This window comes from Drosophila melanogaster, chromosome 2L (assembly GCF_000001215.4).
Source record: "Drosophila melanogaster chromosome 2L".
Lineage (NCBI taxonomy): Eukaryota > Metazoa > Arthropoda > Insecta > Diptera > Drosophilidae > Drosophila > Drosophila melanogaster.
In genome coordinates, this window is record NT_033779.5 from 16719878 (window position 1) to 16732530 (window position 12653).

Below are 12653 nucleotides of genomic sequence, written 5' to 3' on the forward strand. Positions count from 1 at the left end.
GCGTGGCCCCCGGTCACTCTGGTCACACTAATTACCTATCGACATAACGCGCGCTCGTCATTCGTGAAAAATCGGCGACGCTCGACGTTTGTGTTCAATGTAAGTAGTGGGTGGAATTTTTGTATTTTCAAGTGACGTAAATATTACCTTGAATAGTTATTGATTATCAAGCCCCAAGTCAGATAAAGATTAGAAACACTTCCGTGTCATTTACGTAACATCCAGCAGCTGTGTTTTGTTCTGAAAATGATTCGCATGCAAATTTAACGTATTCTTTGGGGGATGATTCAGGTTACATAAACGTGTCCTTGTGTGTGTGTGTATAAGTGTGATTTTTTATTAGATATTTAATAGTTTATTTAGCAAATATTAGCAGTGGTGTATTAATAGTAAAAATAGCATCCCAAAGTCACATTGCCATTGAAAAAAGCCCCGGAGAGAGTCGATTACATGAGCAAAGAGAGTGGCGTACCCGATCATCAGCTGTCTCGCTCGCTCAGTGGCAAAAATTAATTCTTGGATTTTTTGTCAATGCTTCAGCTTTGGAGTCTTTAAGCGCGCCACGTGGTTGCTAAGCAGGTTTTGCTTTCTGCGATGTGCAGTTTTCTATAATATAAATAAAAGAGAATTCACCTCTGCGAAAAGGCGGCTTATGTAACATTCGCTGCTCTCAGGAAACTTGGATGTTGGCCCAATTTTCACTCATCTCTTTGTTCTCACCACCTTGCTCACCCACACAAGGAAAAACACAGCTGCCTTTGGCCTGCTTCCAATTTTCCAATTGCACTTTCCCTTCATCTCACGCACACTCACGCACGGCAATTAACTGAAAAATACTCAACAAGGCCAAATCGGATGTTGACATTGTTGTTGCTTTGCCACCTCTCACTGCCAAAGTGCATGATACTCTACACAGAAAGAAGTGAAAAAAAGGTTGATATTAAATGCAAATTATGTGTAAAAGCGCACAAAATCAATAGTCTATATATATTAGGTTTGTTTTTATAGACAAATGCATATAAAATAAAATTAGTTTTCTAGAATTGAAAGAGCTTCAGCTAATCGAATTTCTCTCAGTCTATGTGCGTGATGTGTAGGTGAATTACTCACCGCAACGGTACTTTGCACTCTCAAGTTCAAATTGCTGCATGCAATTTATAATCCGGCAATTAGCAGGATGACCGTAACACAGACCCTGGAATAATAGAATAGTTATGTAAACAACTAACGTTTTTCGTATTATGATGCTTCCTGGAAGTTTTCCGCCTGTTGCTGAGCAGTTCTGACGCAATTAATCGGCGACTGGCAAATATAAGCGAGTGAGACACAAAGAGAGTGTGAGAAGGAGAGAAAGAGTGTGGGGGCAACATGTGACCAGCGTCTGAAGCTTTTTCAAAGTGTGTTTCTGATGACGTTGCGACGCCCTCCACGCGCGTATTAGTGAGAGCAAAGTATGTGGGTTAAAAAGGGGGTGGCCGCAAATGGAAATGCAGACTACGTTAGATAATAATTTCGGGCCTTATCAGAAACAACAGCCGACTAATGCACTTAGCATGAGCAATTTTAATAATTCCGTTTCCGCAGGGAGCTTATCAATTGTTTACATAACGGGGCAAGGGGACAAATATTAATTCACGGTCCATAACTACCTACATTAACCCATTATTTCCCAAGCATGGAAATTTTTGATGATATAAAGACGTTATTATTTTAATACCTTAAAAATATATAATATTATATAAGTAACGTTGGGAAATCAACTGGTTAATAAATTTTAAATTTCGGGTTTATTTATTCAATAATCTTTTGATAATGTATGGCTGAAAGTGAAGCTTTTATCAGTATCTACACAATGGTTCATTGGGGCTAATAATAAATGGTATCAAATATCGTATAACTATTTTTTGCAGTGAAACCAGAATTTCGGACTAAGTACATAAGCAAATGATATAAAATATATATTGTAATCAATTTATCAGAATAGAACAAATTAATTGGTAGCAGTTATGAACTTTGAACCATTTAGTAGCCAGTTTTTTAAGTTTTTCAAACCTAAGATGTAAGATAACAGATATATTGGTTACCCTTGTTTTATGAACCACTCATTAATAACAAACATTTCTTTTTACAGTCGAGTCCGTGTTAACACATTAATTAACCACATAATCCATAATGGGCGTTCCTGCTGGTGATGTTGAGAAGGGAAAGAAGCTGTTCGTGCAGCGCTGCGCCCAGTGCCACACCGTTGAGGCTGGTGGCAAGCACAAGGTTGGACCCAATCTGCATGGTCTGATCGGTCGCAAGACCGGACAGGCGGCCGGATTCGCGTACACGGACGCCAACAAGGCCAAGGGCATCACCTGGAACGAGGACACCCTGTTCGAGTACCTGGAGAACCCCAAGAAGTACATCCCCGGCACCAAGATGATCTTCGCCGGTCTGAAGAAGCCCAACGAGCGCGGCGATCTGATCGCCTACCTGAAGTCGGCGACCAAGTAATGGTGCTGTCCATCAACTTACCCACAACCACTGCAGGATGTCAAACTGTATTATTGTGTTCAGTCACAGTCCGGCACGCAAATGCAGCAGCAGCAACAACTACAACTACAAATCAACATAGTACAGACCTAAAGAACTACAATTATGTTAATTATAAAGTTTAAATAGGACAATTTATTATTTAATTTAAATAAAAAGTGGAATATTTAATTCAAACCCGATGAGAATTGTGACATCCACAAAAAAGTTAAATAATAAAAAAAGAACTAAAAAATGATATAAAATCTGTTTTATGCGAGGACCTGGTTTTTGTAGCTCGCAGGTCAAAAAGAATAAAAAAAGCTTCTTCAGATTTTTGACTCGGGCAACTCAAATTAAAAATAAGAGATACCAATCATATTTATAAAACAATTGTCCTGGCAATTTCTATCAATAGGTATCTGTTAGTCGTCAAACTCGACTGCAGCATACTCTTTGCGTCTGTCAAAAATGTTGTTGGCTGATCTATATAGGCCTTACTCATCTGAGTCGCACAAAGATGACCACAAATCATCCTGGGTTGCTGCAAATTCCTTAGTTCATTGCGTGGAGGTAGACATCACTAAAAACATCCAACAAAGAAAGAGTCGATACGTTACGCAGAAACATCACAATAAGATTGTATTACTGAGAGAGAAAGTAGAAAACTATTAGGGTCGAAATGCTCTCTTAATGCACATTCTATTTGGCCAATCGTTAAACAAGAATACACTGGTATTTTTATATTTTTTGGCTAATTTATGTATATTTTCTTTTACACTCCCAAAATTGTATCATACATTTTAATAACAACTTTATTATGCAATACATATTTTTCGTTTTAATTATGCTTATTTGATTTATTTTTTTTTTAATGAAAGAAATACTTGATAGGTTTATACAATATATTTTTTGTTTTCTTTAGTTTCGTTTTTTGCTTAGATGTGGATGCGCAGATGCGACTATATAAACGTAAGAAGCGCATATCATCTGGTTTAGAAAAACTCTGTACAGCGGCGCACTCATAAAATTAAGAACACAAATAATAATAACAACAAAATATATAAACAATCGAATTGAATGGAACAATTTGTAGAGGATAGTTGCTTGTATTTGTTCTGCCATTACAGTGAATTGCTTTTTGGAATGCCAACAAAAAATCGAATTTTTCTCTCAATACTTTCTAAGAACTGAGGGCGTACACGGAGGTATGGGCTAACAAAAACTTAGTTTAAACGGGGAACAAACATGCGCTTAAAGATAGCAAGAACAAACATCATTGCAAGTGTGATGGAGAAGCGGAGGATCAGGCTGGAGATATAGATCCCCCTACGACTCTTATTGTTAGTTAAGGTTTCAGGCTGGCGGCCTGGCTAAAATATTTGTTGTGTGCCTGTGCATGGATGACTTGTTGATTAGACCACCTAGGCCTTGCCAGCGATGGGGGCGGCACCTTGTTTCTGGTTCTCGTTTTCCTTCTCCAGCTGCTTGCCCAGGTATTCCCTGATAAAAACAAAGAGAGAAACAAACGCATTTTGAGTACACAGAGAATTTTGATGATAATCCTGGTCATGAATTGAAAACAAATGATATGAGGATCACTGGACCTGAATGTGGAGAAGGGGAGCGCATGAGATGATAGGCATTGAAAGTCCATACTAACCAATTGTGTACCATCAGCTTTTGCACAGCCAGCAGGGCTTCGTATCGCACATTGGGATCCTCGTGGCCAAGATGCTGCATCACGATCTGCTTGCCTCCGAGTTGTTCCAAGACGCTAGAAGAAAATGATTTGGTAATTGGATTGTATGTAACATAGTATAAAATCTAAACTTACTGCTTGCCGCGGGGATAGTGGCGCACATACTCCCCGATGTCGAAGCAGGCGACGGAAAGGATGATGGCATCTTTTGAGGTTTCCAGGAGGTGGACGAGGATGCGCAGCAACTCGTAGTTCTTTTCGTTTAGGCGCTGGGCATTCTCGCGCCAGAACTTGGCCGACTTGTGCACAGGCGACCATTCCAAGCGACCGCTGCGCACCTCTGTGGCGTACTCATCAAAGGAGCTCAAGTCTTGCACCGAATTCTGGAGCTTCTCGCTCAGGTACTCTACGTCGGCGGTAATGTCCTCGTCGTCGAAGCGACGCTGCTCCAGGATGGATAGCTGCTTCAGCACCTTGCACTGGACCATGGCGATGCAATGGTCCTTGGCCACCGATGAATCCTCCGGCTTCTCGATCAGATTGCGGAAGACCGCGAGGATAATGCGTGTCACCTTCTCCTTGGCACAATCGCTGAGGATATCAGCCAGGATGGGGATCACGCTGAACTTATTCATCTTGGCGGCCAGCAGGGGATTGAAGGTCAGCACCCACAGGCAAAAGATCAACTGGTATTGCACCTATGAATAAGAAATCGAATTTAAATTGTACCAAACAATTTACGCATTTCAATTTCAAACTCACCTGGAAGTTGACACGGGTCGACAAGATACGGATCAGAGTGCTGATTCCGTCGACTCCCACAAAGGCAAATCGATACTCATCCACACGGAGCATCATCTGCAGGCACCGGGCCACCGACTGGATGTATTCGTTGTTCTATTAATGGTAGAAGGTTGCGATTAGTTTTACTCTCGTATTCGATTATAGTTTCGTTGGTTAGGATTGTTAGTTATGACGATATCTGCTGAAATCTATTTTTCGCTAGCTACGACAACGATAATTACTAAAGCTACGTACAATATACGAAATAAAGTGAAAAAGAATGTGGACAACATTTAAGAGAGATAGAGTTGGTAATGCAACATCATCAATGGGAGTTCGAACAGTTCACCTTATGCCATTGGTTTATCTGTGTGTAATTTTGGTTGATTTTCGTGTAGTTTTAACCATCACCCGGGCCTCAAATTACCGTTACACCACACTGATATGCACTGATTCATACACTGCTTGACAACACTGTCAGCTAGAGCTTTCACGCCGGATTTTCCTTGCTGTCTTCTGACGCGCTATTAGTTGGGTTAGTAAACAGTTACGAAATAGACTAGGATTTACCACACAAACACACGGATCTCAGTCGAAGAGGTAGGAATTATAAAGAATAAAAGTTAAAAATGCCTTATGTAATTTCAGAAACTACGAAATACTTTTTTTTTAGTTTTTAGTTATTACATATTTACGAATTGAGTCAAAATCATTGATCAGTTGTTGTTACATAATAAATGTTACAATTTCCTGTTATACGAAAATAACAGAACAGTTGTTTATCCTTTTATATTTCATAAAATTAAGTTTTTCTATTTCTATATTTCTTTAAAAATTGCAACTATAAGGGTTGACTGAGCTTATCGACTGTGTTCCTTCGTGTGACCATAAATGTTTTATAGTTTATTCGTGTTTTTGTGCGGTTTTTGGTGGGTGGGTAAGTGTATGTTTTGGGTTGTTTCGGCGAGTGGATTGCTGAGAGTTTGGTTTGGGGTTTAGTTGTTTGGAATACCGGTATCACACATTTGCCATCCTGCTGCTGGTGATCACTGCCAACGCCCACTTCGCGATAGCTTTCGTTGGCCCTCTCGGCCAGCTCGTGCTGCTGCTGCAGCTGGGCCAGTGTGGGACTGTACTGGTGGCCATGGTGGTCTTTGTCTTTGCCATGCGTGTGCACAAGGATCGTTTGTGTCCGCTTGGCCAGCTGGGCCATCTCTTGCAGATATGCTAAACCCTACGGTTGGGATCAGAGGTCGAGGGTCGTTGGTTGTGGGGGCGGTTCGTCCATAGACATCGATTCAATCAATTCATAGACGGTAAATTGCATATAAATTAAAATTGTTCACAGGGTTCGAGTGTAGCGGAACAAATTAAAACCATAGATGGACAAGAACACAAGGTAATAACAAACTTAGATTCTGGTGCATAATTGACACATGACAACGATTGCACGTGATGATCGGTAGAAGTGAGGTGGCGAATTTAAAAAAAATCCAGGATAATATACGGTTTTGGTATGGTGTGACAAGATTCTGAGTGCTGATGTATGGCAGAATGTAGTAACAAACTTGTTGTGTTGACAACCCGTTCGCAGAGATTTCACAAATATTTCACCAAGACGAGGTCAGTTTTGTTTGGTTTTCCAACGTATACAAGGTCAGTATAGCTTGGTTTAGTTAGATTAAAATAAATAAGAGGTATTCAATATTGGCAAGACATGCAGAATGCAGATTATTTGGTTTCTTAGCTGTTAACAGATTTAAGAGGTTAATTAAAGACTCAGTCCATAAGGAGATCGTTAACGGATTAGAGTAAATTTGTATTAGAAATGTTTTTCAACGGGATTTTTGAAGCATATAACTCAAACAAAGCATGCTAACCAGTATCATAAGCCATATATTACATGCTGAAAGCTAAATGCCTGCCTAGGAAACCCATGTATCAATTATAAAAACTGTTTGTTTTGACTATATACAAATTTGGGAGGTTGATTCAGTGCAAGCATTCCTTAGAAAACTACTTATACTGATACAATCTTCACATGCTCTCCTATCTTCTTAAACAGATAAAAGGCTACAATAGACATGCTAACGAAGGGGTTAACCCAGTACCGCACACAATCAGACTCACATTGCTGGCCAGCTGATCCTTCAGGAACTGCAGATAGAAGTTCAGGTCGGACTTGGGCATGGTCTCATGGCCCCAGCAGGCGAATTTGGCCAGGATGCGCGACGACATGTTGACAATAAAGCCATCCTGACGGTTCAGCAGGTTCAGGAACGGACCCCAGATGCACTGCTTCAGCTTGCCGGCTGTGTCATGGAATAGATCCACACGGGAGCGATCCTCCTGCAGCAAATCGTCGAGCAGCACAAGGATGTACTGAATGGTGGAGTCCTTCGACAGATGCGAAACCAGATTAAGCAGCGTCTTCACCACCTGGCTGGAGTTCTGGGCCAAGAAGCTGGCACGTGACTTGTCCAACGCGCTGATTGCCTTGTAGTCCTCCTCGCTGATCATCTGCGACTGCATGTACGAAGCCCAGTTGATCGTCCTGGTGCGGATGTCCGCCGCCTGCTGCTGCAGCACCGAGGTGGCAGCAATCATATCTGGGGGCAAGCAGTAAGCCAAGTTAATGGGTGGATTACAAACGGGGTGCTGCGCTGGACGGACACCCCACACACTCACACACTCGCACTTCGATTTTTCGCAAAGGTCGATTGAGAGGTGCGGTGAGGGGGAAAACTCACCAATGTTCTCCTCGGGCAAATACAAGGCGGTAGTCATTTTGAGGGCTTTCTTGAGACGACGCTCGGCACACACAAATTCAAGCACAGAATTTATGAAAATCTATCAAATACAACCGAGTGTTTTTCACACTACTGCGACACAGCACCGAAATTCAGCTGACTGGTCTTGTGACTTTTCTGCAGCCTTCAATCGAATATTCGATATATAAGAATATCGATATGACGAGCAGAGCCCCATGTTATCGGTAGCTTGGAGCTGCCAACGCGACTTCTGTACTTGTGGTATATTAAATTTGAAAAATATTAAGTTATATAAAAAAGTAAATTGGATCTTTATTCATTATACTTTTTATTTCCGTCATAAGGCACACATTTTAAAGATTTTTTAAAGATTTTGTGGTCTTTATGTGTAGTTGTTTGGTAATTTATTTCAATTAATTTTCAAATCTACCAAATACAAGCACATACGTTGTGTCTTGAAATTAACTTAAAAGCTTTATTTACTCTTCAACCTAAAAGTATGAATCACGGAGATCACGGCAGGCATTTCCTTTGGTATTTACCCATATTCGATATAACCGAAAACCTCTTATTGCAGTTGGAGCACCTATACGGTTTTTCCCCCGTGTGGATGTGAACTTTTAAATCGCTAGCGCGGGGAAACGTCTTTGAGCAGAACTCGCACTCCATAGGTTTCTTCCCATTGTGCAACCGCTTGTGGCGGCTTAGATTAGACGGATACTTAAAGGACTTGTCGCAATGGCTGCCGATCTGCCGATATGACTTTGAACATTGCTCACACTTGTGCGACCGCTCCTTGGAGTGGGATAAAACGTGGGCACGCAATGCATTGGGACACTGGTATGGGCGAGTCTTCTCGTGACTTAGTAGATGAAGACTCCAACTGGAGGAAAACGGAAACATCTTGGTGCACTTGAGGCATTTGACAACCCGATTGGGAGGATCTGATGGCGGACACTTTGGTCTATCGCATCACTGCATTTGCAAAAGTCTTTCGACACTGGGAACACTTGTATCGCTTTCCATGGGATCGAAGGTATAATCTATAGGAGTCCTTGTCTTCAAAATATTTTGGGAAGTAATTACATTTGTAGGGCATGTAAGTAGTACGATGCACTATGCTGCATGATGCAGCCAACCTAGATTTCGGCTTGATATTATCTTGATTCAGTGAATGTTGTTTCAAATGCGTTATGGATGCACTACTTTTTTGGCGCCGTTTGGCGTAATGCTTTTGGGCAGGCATGTCCGATTCCGATGCAGGGTCATAGTCATCCTTTTCGTAAGTGTCCTCTTTAGACTTGCTAAAATCTGAGCCAGAATACTTCGATTCTTGGCTACCGGCATTATTTTCTGAATGGGTTAAAATGTGCTGCCTAAATTGCGAGGCTGCCGCGAACGATTGTGTGCACATGGAACACTTGTAGCGTCGTTTACGTTCAGTATAATCGGGGTTGTATTCAGATCCAATGCTGTTGAAATATAGTTGGGGAGACTGTATTGATTAACCTCCTCAGTTTCTATCTTGCATGTGTCTTTCTCGAATAGATCGTTTTATGCTTTGCTGACTGCTTCCAGGTATAGCTCATCGTCTCCATGCTCGTTTTTTACCTGGTATTTCTGGGCTACATTCGTTTCAGGGCCTTCCAGCTGGTTTTCTATTCCCGAGTTCCCGCTTTTTAATATTTTGCAGATCTTCCCCCCTTCCAACTTTTGAATGTATCCAAATGCCTCACGGGCGTCTTTCAAGCACGCTGGACAGATGATATCCGGCAGGGAGTCGCCTCTCTCTACTTGGTGGCCAAGCCAGCAGGTAATAATATCCTCAATGGAAACTCCTGGGTCCCATTGAATATGTTAATCATGTCGCCTTCCTGGCGCCTCCTCCATTTTTCTAAAACGGAGGTTTTATAAGGGATTTCCATGAAGAAACGCAAGTTACTTTAAAGATAGTTTATTTATTTCTTAATTGCAATGTTTGTTTAGCTGATAAGCTTTACAATCATACATCTAGTGTGACCATGACTAAGATGGTCAATTATACTAGCCATCCCAGAAATGTTTTGAAAAGGTTAAAATATGTTTTTGGTATTTTTGAAGGCTTGTTTATTTTTGGCATCTCTAAGAATGCAGTTTACATTTGAGTGCAAAAGAAAGCGCTGCTTTAATAAGAATGCGAATTTCACGCCTCTTCCAAGTGGACAGGATGGCGAACGTTACAAGGGAAGATTTACAGGACTATCCGTCGAGATAGTTGATCCCGAACAGGCTAAATCCCTGCACGATAATGGTTGTTTTGGCAAGGGAAGCAAATCTCGCGGAGGACCAGCAAGTGGAGACGAGAACGAAACCCTGTTTCTCGGAATGGAAGAGTCTTGCTTCCTGGCCCACTATTTAAATGTTTTAGATATAACCAACTCAGCTGGTTATTTAATGGACTTCTGCATGTTTGTGGAGGTCGCCAAAGAGCACAATGAGAAATTTGTTGAGAACTTGGCCAGCTATGTGTATTTGAAGTCCAAGAATTGGGTCATCAAGAGCGGTATTAAGTTCGGCGGTGATTTTCGTAAGTTCTTAACTGAAGAGCTGCGAAATATATATACTAACTTTCCTTTTTTAGTTATCTACAAGCAAAGTCCTCGATTGTACCATGCCAGCTTTTTGGTCATTGTGCAAAAGCCTGGTGATACGGATCACTATCAATCAAAGAACTTGAAGGGTGTTCAACGCGTGGCAGAAACTTCTGATAAGGATGTGCTGCTCCTGACTGTCCAACCGCCTAAGAAGATAAGCTCTTCCAGGGATTTGCAGGAAGCCACAGTAACAGAGACTATTGTGCGGCGTTTTAATTACTTAACTTTTGTACAAAGCAAACAACAATAAGGAACTACTCAGGGACTCTACAACTTCTCCAGCCGGTGCTTCTTGGGTATGCCAGTGCTGCGATAGTCGGCGCGCTCCTGCAGATATATCTGCTTGCACTCCTCCTTGAAGGCTTCGTTCTGATACCACTGGGTGAGGCATTCCTTCAGGGCTGAGTTCTGTTTCCGACAGGTGGCCACCATCAGTATACTGCTGGCCTTGCAGCACTCCTGGAAGTCGGCCACCTCCTTTGAGCAGAACTCCGTCTTGGCACGATCGCGCATTATCTTGGGTATCAGCACTTCGCGCTCCACCTTGCGCAACCTAGTATCATTTGGATCGCCTAGCAAGGGCAGTGTCAGTTGGTGGTCATATTCGATTATTCTGAGGACTCACCCAGTCCATGGGGATTGTGGGGATCCACGGCTGGCTGTTGTTCAAGGCTCATATTGTGTTAAAAATACTATTTATTTTGTATAACAACTTTTAGAGTGACTGCCACCGGTGCGATGAAAAATACTAGGGATATAAAAATACCACGAGTATACTAAAATTAGATTCATTTTTAAGATATAAAATATAATTTTATAATTCGATTTCTTGAATATTGAAATTACTTAATGATCGTCTAGAACACAAAATTTGCCCGACTGATCGCTAATTCAATAATATATTTTTTTTTAAACCGATAAACCACCTTCGTGTATTAAATTAGCCAAGAATCCAGACGCATTTTATTACAAAACTGCATTTTAAATGCTTAAATCAAAACCTAACTAAGCGGCCAGGCTAGCAGCGCTGATTGGCTCCAAATCTCGCACACCATCCTTGTCCACGACGGCGACGGTGAAGTTCTTGAGGTTGACGACCAGGCGCTTCTGGATTTCGGCAATGCACTTCTTGAAGACGTCGTAGGCCTCCGCCTGGGTTATATTGGGGTGCCAGTATCGGTCATAGATGCTGGATGCGAAGATCGCACCATAGCCATGACCGGCGTAATTCACAGGCAGTGCATTGGCCAAATAGTCAATGAAGGTGAGCTCCGGACCCGCGTTGGGATCGTAGCTTTGGGGAGAAGAAACAGATTAGGCACGGAAAGCAAATGGATTGACTGATCTCATGATCCTTACCCGGCCACAAACATGAACACTTGGTAGGGCGTGCGACTGCGAAGATATTCGGCCAGATTCTTGCGAGTAAAATGAGCCGATTCACGTGGACTTAAATCGTAGCCATTGCGCATCTTGTACAACGCTATGTTCTTCGAAATGAATTCGGTAAATTGCTCCGTGTCGCCCGATTCGCCGACGGTTGAAATAAGCAGACTATCCGACACCTTGTGGATTTTGTTCTGATCTGCAATGGAAATTCAAGGAGACTAACGAAATGAGTCCCAAGCCGCCAAGAAAATGAGCACCATTTGGGCTTACCCTCTTTCATCACTATAATGGATCGGGCGTGGGTGGTGTCCGCCGCCAGCATCACGAAGTCAGGGCCCTTGATACCCAGTAGAGTCTCCATGTTGCAATTATATTTATACTTTCGGGGTTTTTTAACGAAAATTACAAGTTGTTTGTGAGTTGCCGAATGCGATGACAAGCAAGTTAAATGCAGAGTGGCCGTATGCTGGGCGGCTAAAAATACCGCTATTCTGAAAAGATACTAATAAATATAAGCTAACACATATTTATAATTTTATTTTATATTTATTATTTATCATTTTAAATTAACTTAATTATACTTAATTTTCAATTATACCTAATTGGTATGATATTCAAATCTTATAAGTTTACTTGCTTACTAAAATTAAAATTAAAATTATTTCAATGTTTCAACTTTGTCTAAATAAAAAAAAACTTTATTTTTAATAAACCCATTTTTGTTTCCTTTAATATGAATATGAATATTTACATATACATAAAAATTATGTTATATAAATTATAATTATAAATTAAATTATTAATAAAATTGAATATCTTAGTTATATATTATTTTTAATTTTAATCGCAGTTAATCAA

The 12653-nt window shown here is 41.2% G+C and overlaps 5 protein-coding genes, 1 non-coding gene and 1 pseudogene across 11 annotated transcripts, besides 2 other annotated features; 2 read left to right on the forward strand and 5 right to left on the reverse strand.

Annotated features, from left to right (window-relative positions):
* The first annotated feature begins 54 nt into the window (after positions 1–54).
* Cyt-c-p (Cytochrome c proximal) lies at positions 55–2767 on the forward strand. 2 transcript variants are annotated; one of them, NM_057828.4, is made up of 2 exons: positions 55–99; positions 2132–2767. In NM_057828.4, exon 2 carries the CDS (start codon positions 2173–2175, stop codon positions 2497–2499), a length of 327 nt encoding a protein of 108 aa, NP_477176.1. In that variant the 5' UTR covers positions 55–99; positions 2132–2172; the 3' UTR covers positions 2500–2767. The 2 variants fall into 2 exon arrangements, with proteins under 2 accessions (NP_477176.1, NP_001285984.1); NM_001299055.1 differs by lacking the exon at positions 55–99 and having other exon boundaries at positions 2134–2767.
* Positions 2768–2930: 163 nt separating this feature from the next.
* Positions 2931–2975: a mobile genetic element.
* A 30-nt stretch (positions 2976–3005) lies between these two features.
* Positions 3006–7949, reverse strand: VhaSFD (Vacuolar H[+]-ATPase SFD subunit). 4 transcript variants are annotated; one of them, NM_165177.2, is made up of 7 exons: positions 7753–7949; positions 7133–7611; positions 6015–6236; positions 4982–5116; positions 4355–4917; positions 4181–4294; positions 3355–4020 (listed from the first exon to the last, which is right to left on the reverse strand). In NM_165177.2, exons 1-7 carry the CDS (start codon positions 7787–7789, stop codon positions 3942–3944), a joined length of 1629 nt encoding a protein of 542 aa, NP_723992.1. In that variant the 5' UTR covers positions 7790–7949; the 3' UTR covers positions 3355–3941. The 4 variants fall into 4 exon arrangements, with proteins under 4 accessions (NP_001260510.1, NP_723992.1, NP_723993.1 ...); NM_001273581.1 differs by lacking the exon at positions 6015–6236 and having other exon boundaries at positions 3006–4020; NM_165178.2 differs by lacking the exon at positions 6015–6236 and having other exon boundaries at positions 3355–4124; positions 4192–4294.
* Positions 4918–4981, reverse strand: mir-1006 (mir-1006 stem loop). Its single transcript, NR_047976.1, has one exon. It is a non-coding gene; the product is annotated as a mir-1006 precursor RNA (primary transcript).
* A 208-nt stretch (positions 7950–8157) lies between the features above and the next one.
* Positions 8158–9804, reverse strand: CR43671 (annotated as a pseudogene).
* A 15-nt stretch (positions 9805–9819) lies between these two features.
* Positions 9820–9909: a mobile genetic element.
* Positions 9900–11322, forward strand: Tsen2 (tRNA splicing endonuclease subunit 2). The gene is made up of 2 exons (NM_165179.4): positions 9900–10339; positions 10394–11322. The coding sequence occupies exons 1-2, from the start codon at positions 9901–9903 to the stop codon at positions 10654–10656; spliced, it is 702 nt and encodes a 233-aa protein (NP_723994.2). The 5' UTR covers position 9900; the 3' UTR covers positions 10657–11322.
* On the reverse strand, positions 10581–11162 carry CG17996 (uncharacterized protein). Its single transcript, NM_135959.2, has 2 exons — positions 11032–11162; positions 10581–10978 (listed from the first exon to the last, which is right to left on the reverse strand). The coding sequence occupies exons 1-2, from the start codon at positions 11081–11083 to the stop codon at positions 10674–10676; spliced, it is 357 nt and encodes a 118-aa protein (NP_609803.1). The 5' UTR covers positions 11084–11162; the 3' UTR covers positions 10581–10673.
* On the reverse strand, positions 11303–12256 carry Prosbeta4 (Proteasome beta4 subunit). 2 transcript variants are annotated; one of them, NM_001273582.1, is made up of 3 exons: positions 12066–12256; positions 11766–11991; positions 11303–11700 (listed from the first exon to the last, which is right to left on the reverse strand). In NM_001273582.1, the coding sequence occupies exons 1-3, from the start codon at positions 12154–12156 to the stop codon at positions 11412–11414; spliced, it is 606 nt and encodes a 201-aa protein (NP_001260511.1). In that variant the 5' UTR covers positions 12157–12256; the 3' UTR covers positions 11303–11411. The 2 variants fall into 2 exon arrangements, with proteins under 2 accessions (NP_001260511.1, NP_609804.1); NM_135960.4 differs by having other exon boundaries at positions 11344–11700.
* Positions 12257–12653: the final 397 nt, after the last annotated feature.

Excerpts from the sequence above, each read along its gene's own strand:
- Prosbeta4 (NM_001273582.1), bottom strand. The coding sequence starts at position 12,156 with ATGGAGACTCTACTGGGTATCAAGGGCCCTGACTTCGTGATGCTGGCG. Across the intron at positions 11,992-12,065 it reads CATTATAGTGATGAAAGAGG|ATCAGAACAAAATCCACAAG; the intron begins GTAAGCCCAAAT and ends TTTCCATTGCAG. Across the intron at positions 11,701-11,765 it reads GTGTTCATGTTTGTGGCCGG|CTACGATCCCAACGCGGGTC; the intron begins GTAAGGATCATG and ends TTCTCCCCAAAG.
- VhaSFD (NM_165177.2), bottom strand. The coding sequence starts at position 7,789 with ATGACTACCGCCTTGTATTTGCCCGAGGAGAACATTG. Across the intron at positions 4,295-4,354 it reads CACTATCCCCGCGGCAAGCA|CGTCTTGGAACAACTCGGAG; the intron begins GTAAGTTTAGAT and ends ATTTTCTTCTAG. Across the intron at positions 4,021-4,180 it reads AAGCTGATGGTACACAATTG|GGAATACCTGGGCAAGCAGC; the intron begins GTTAGTATGGAC and ends TGTTTTTATCAG.
- Tsen2 (NM_165179.4), top strand. The coding sequence starts at position 9,901 with ATGCAGTTTACATTTGAGTGCAAAAGAAAGCGCTGCTTTAATAAGAAT. Across the intron at positions 10,340-10,393 it reads TAAGTTCGGCGGTGATTTTC|TTATCTACAAGCAAAGTCCT; the intron begins GTAAGTTCTTAA and ends TTCCTTTTTTAG.
- CG17996 (NM_135959.2), bottom strand. The coding sequence starts at position 11,083 with ATGAGCCTTGAACAACAGCCAGCCGTGGATCCCCACAATCCCCATGGA. Across the intron at positions 10,979-11,031 it reads CCACAATCCCCATGGACTGG|GCGATCCAAATGATACTAGG; the intron begins GTGAGTCCTCAG and ends TGCCCTTGCTAG.
- Cyt-c-p (NM_057828.4), top strand. The coding sequence starts at position 2,173 with ATGGGCGTTCCTGCTGGTGATGTTGAGAAGGGAAAGAAGCTGTTCGTG.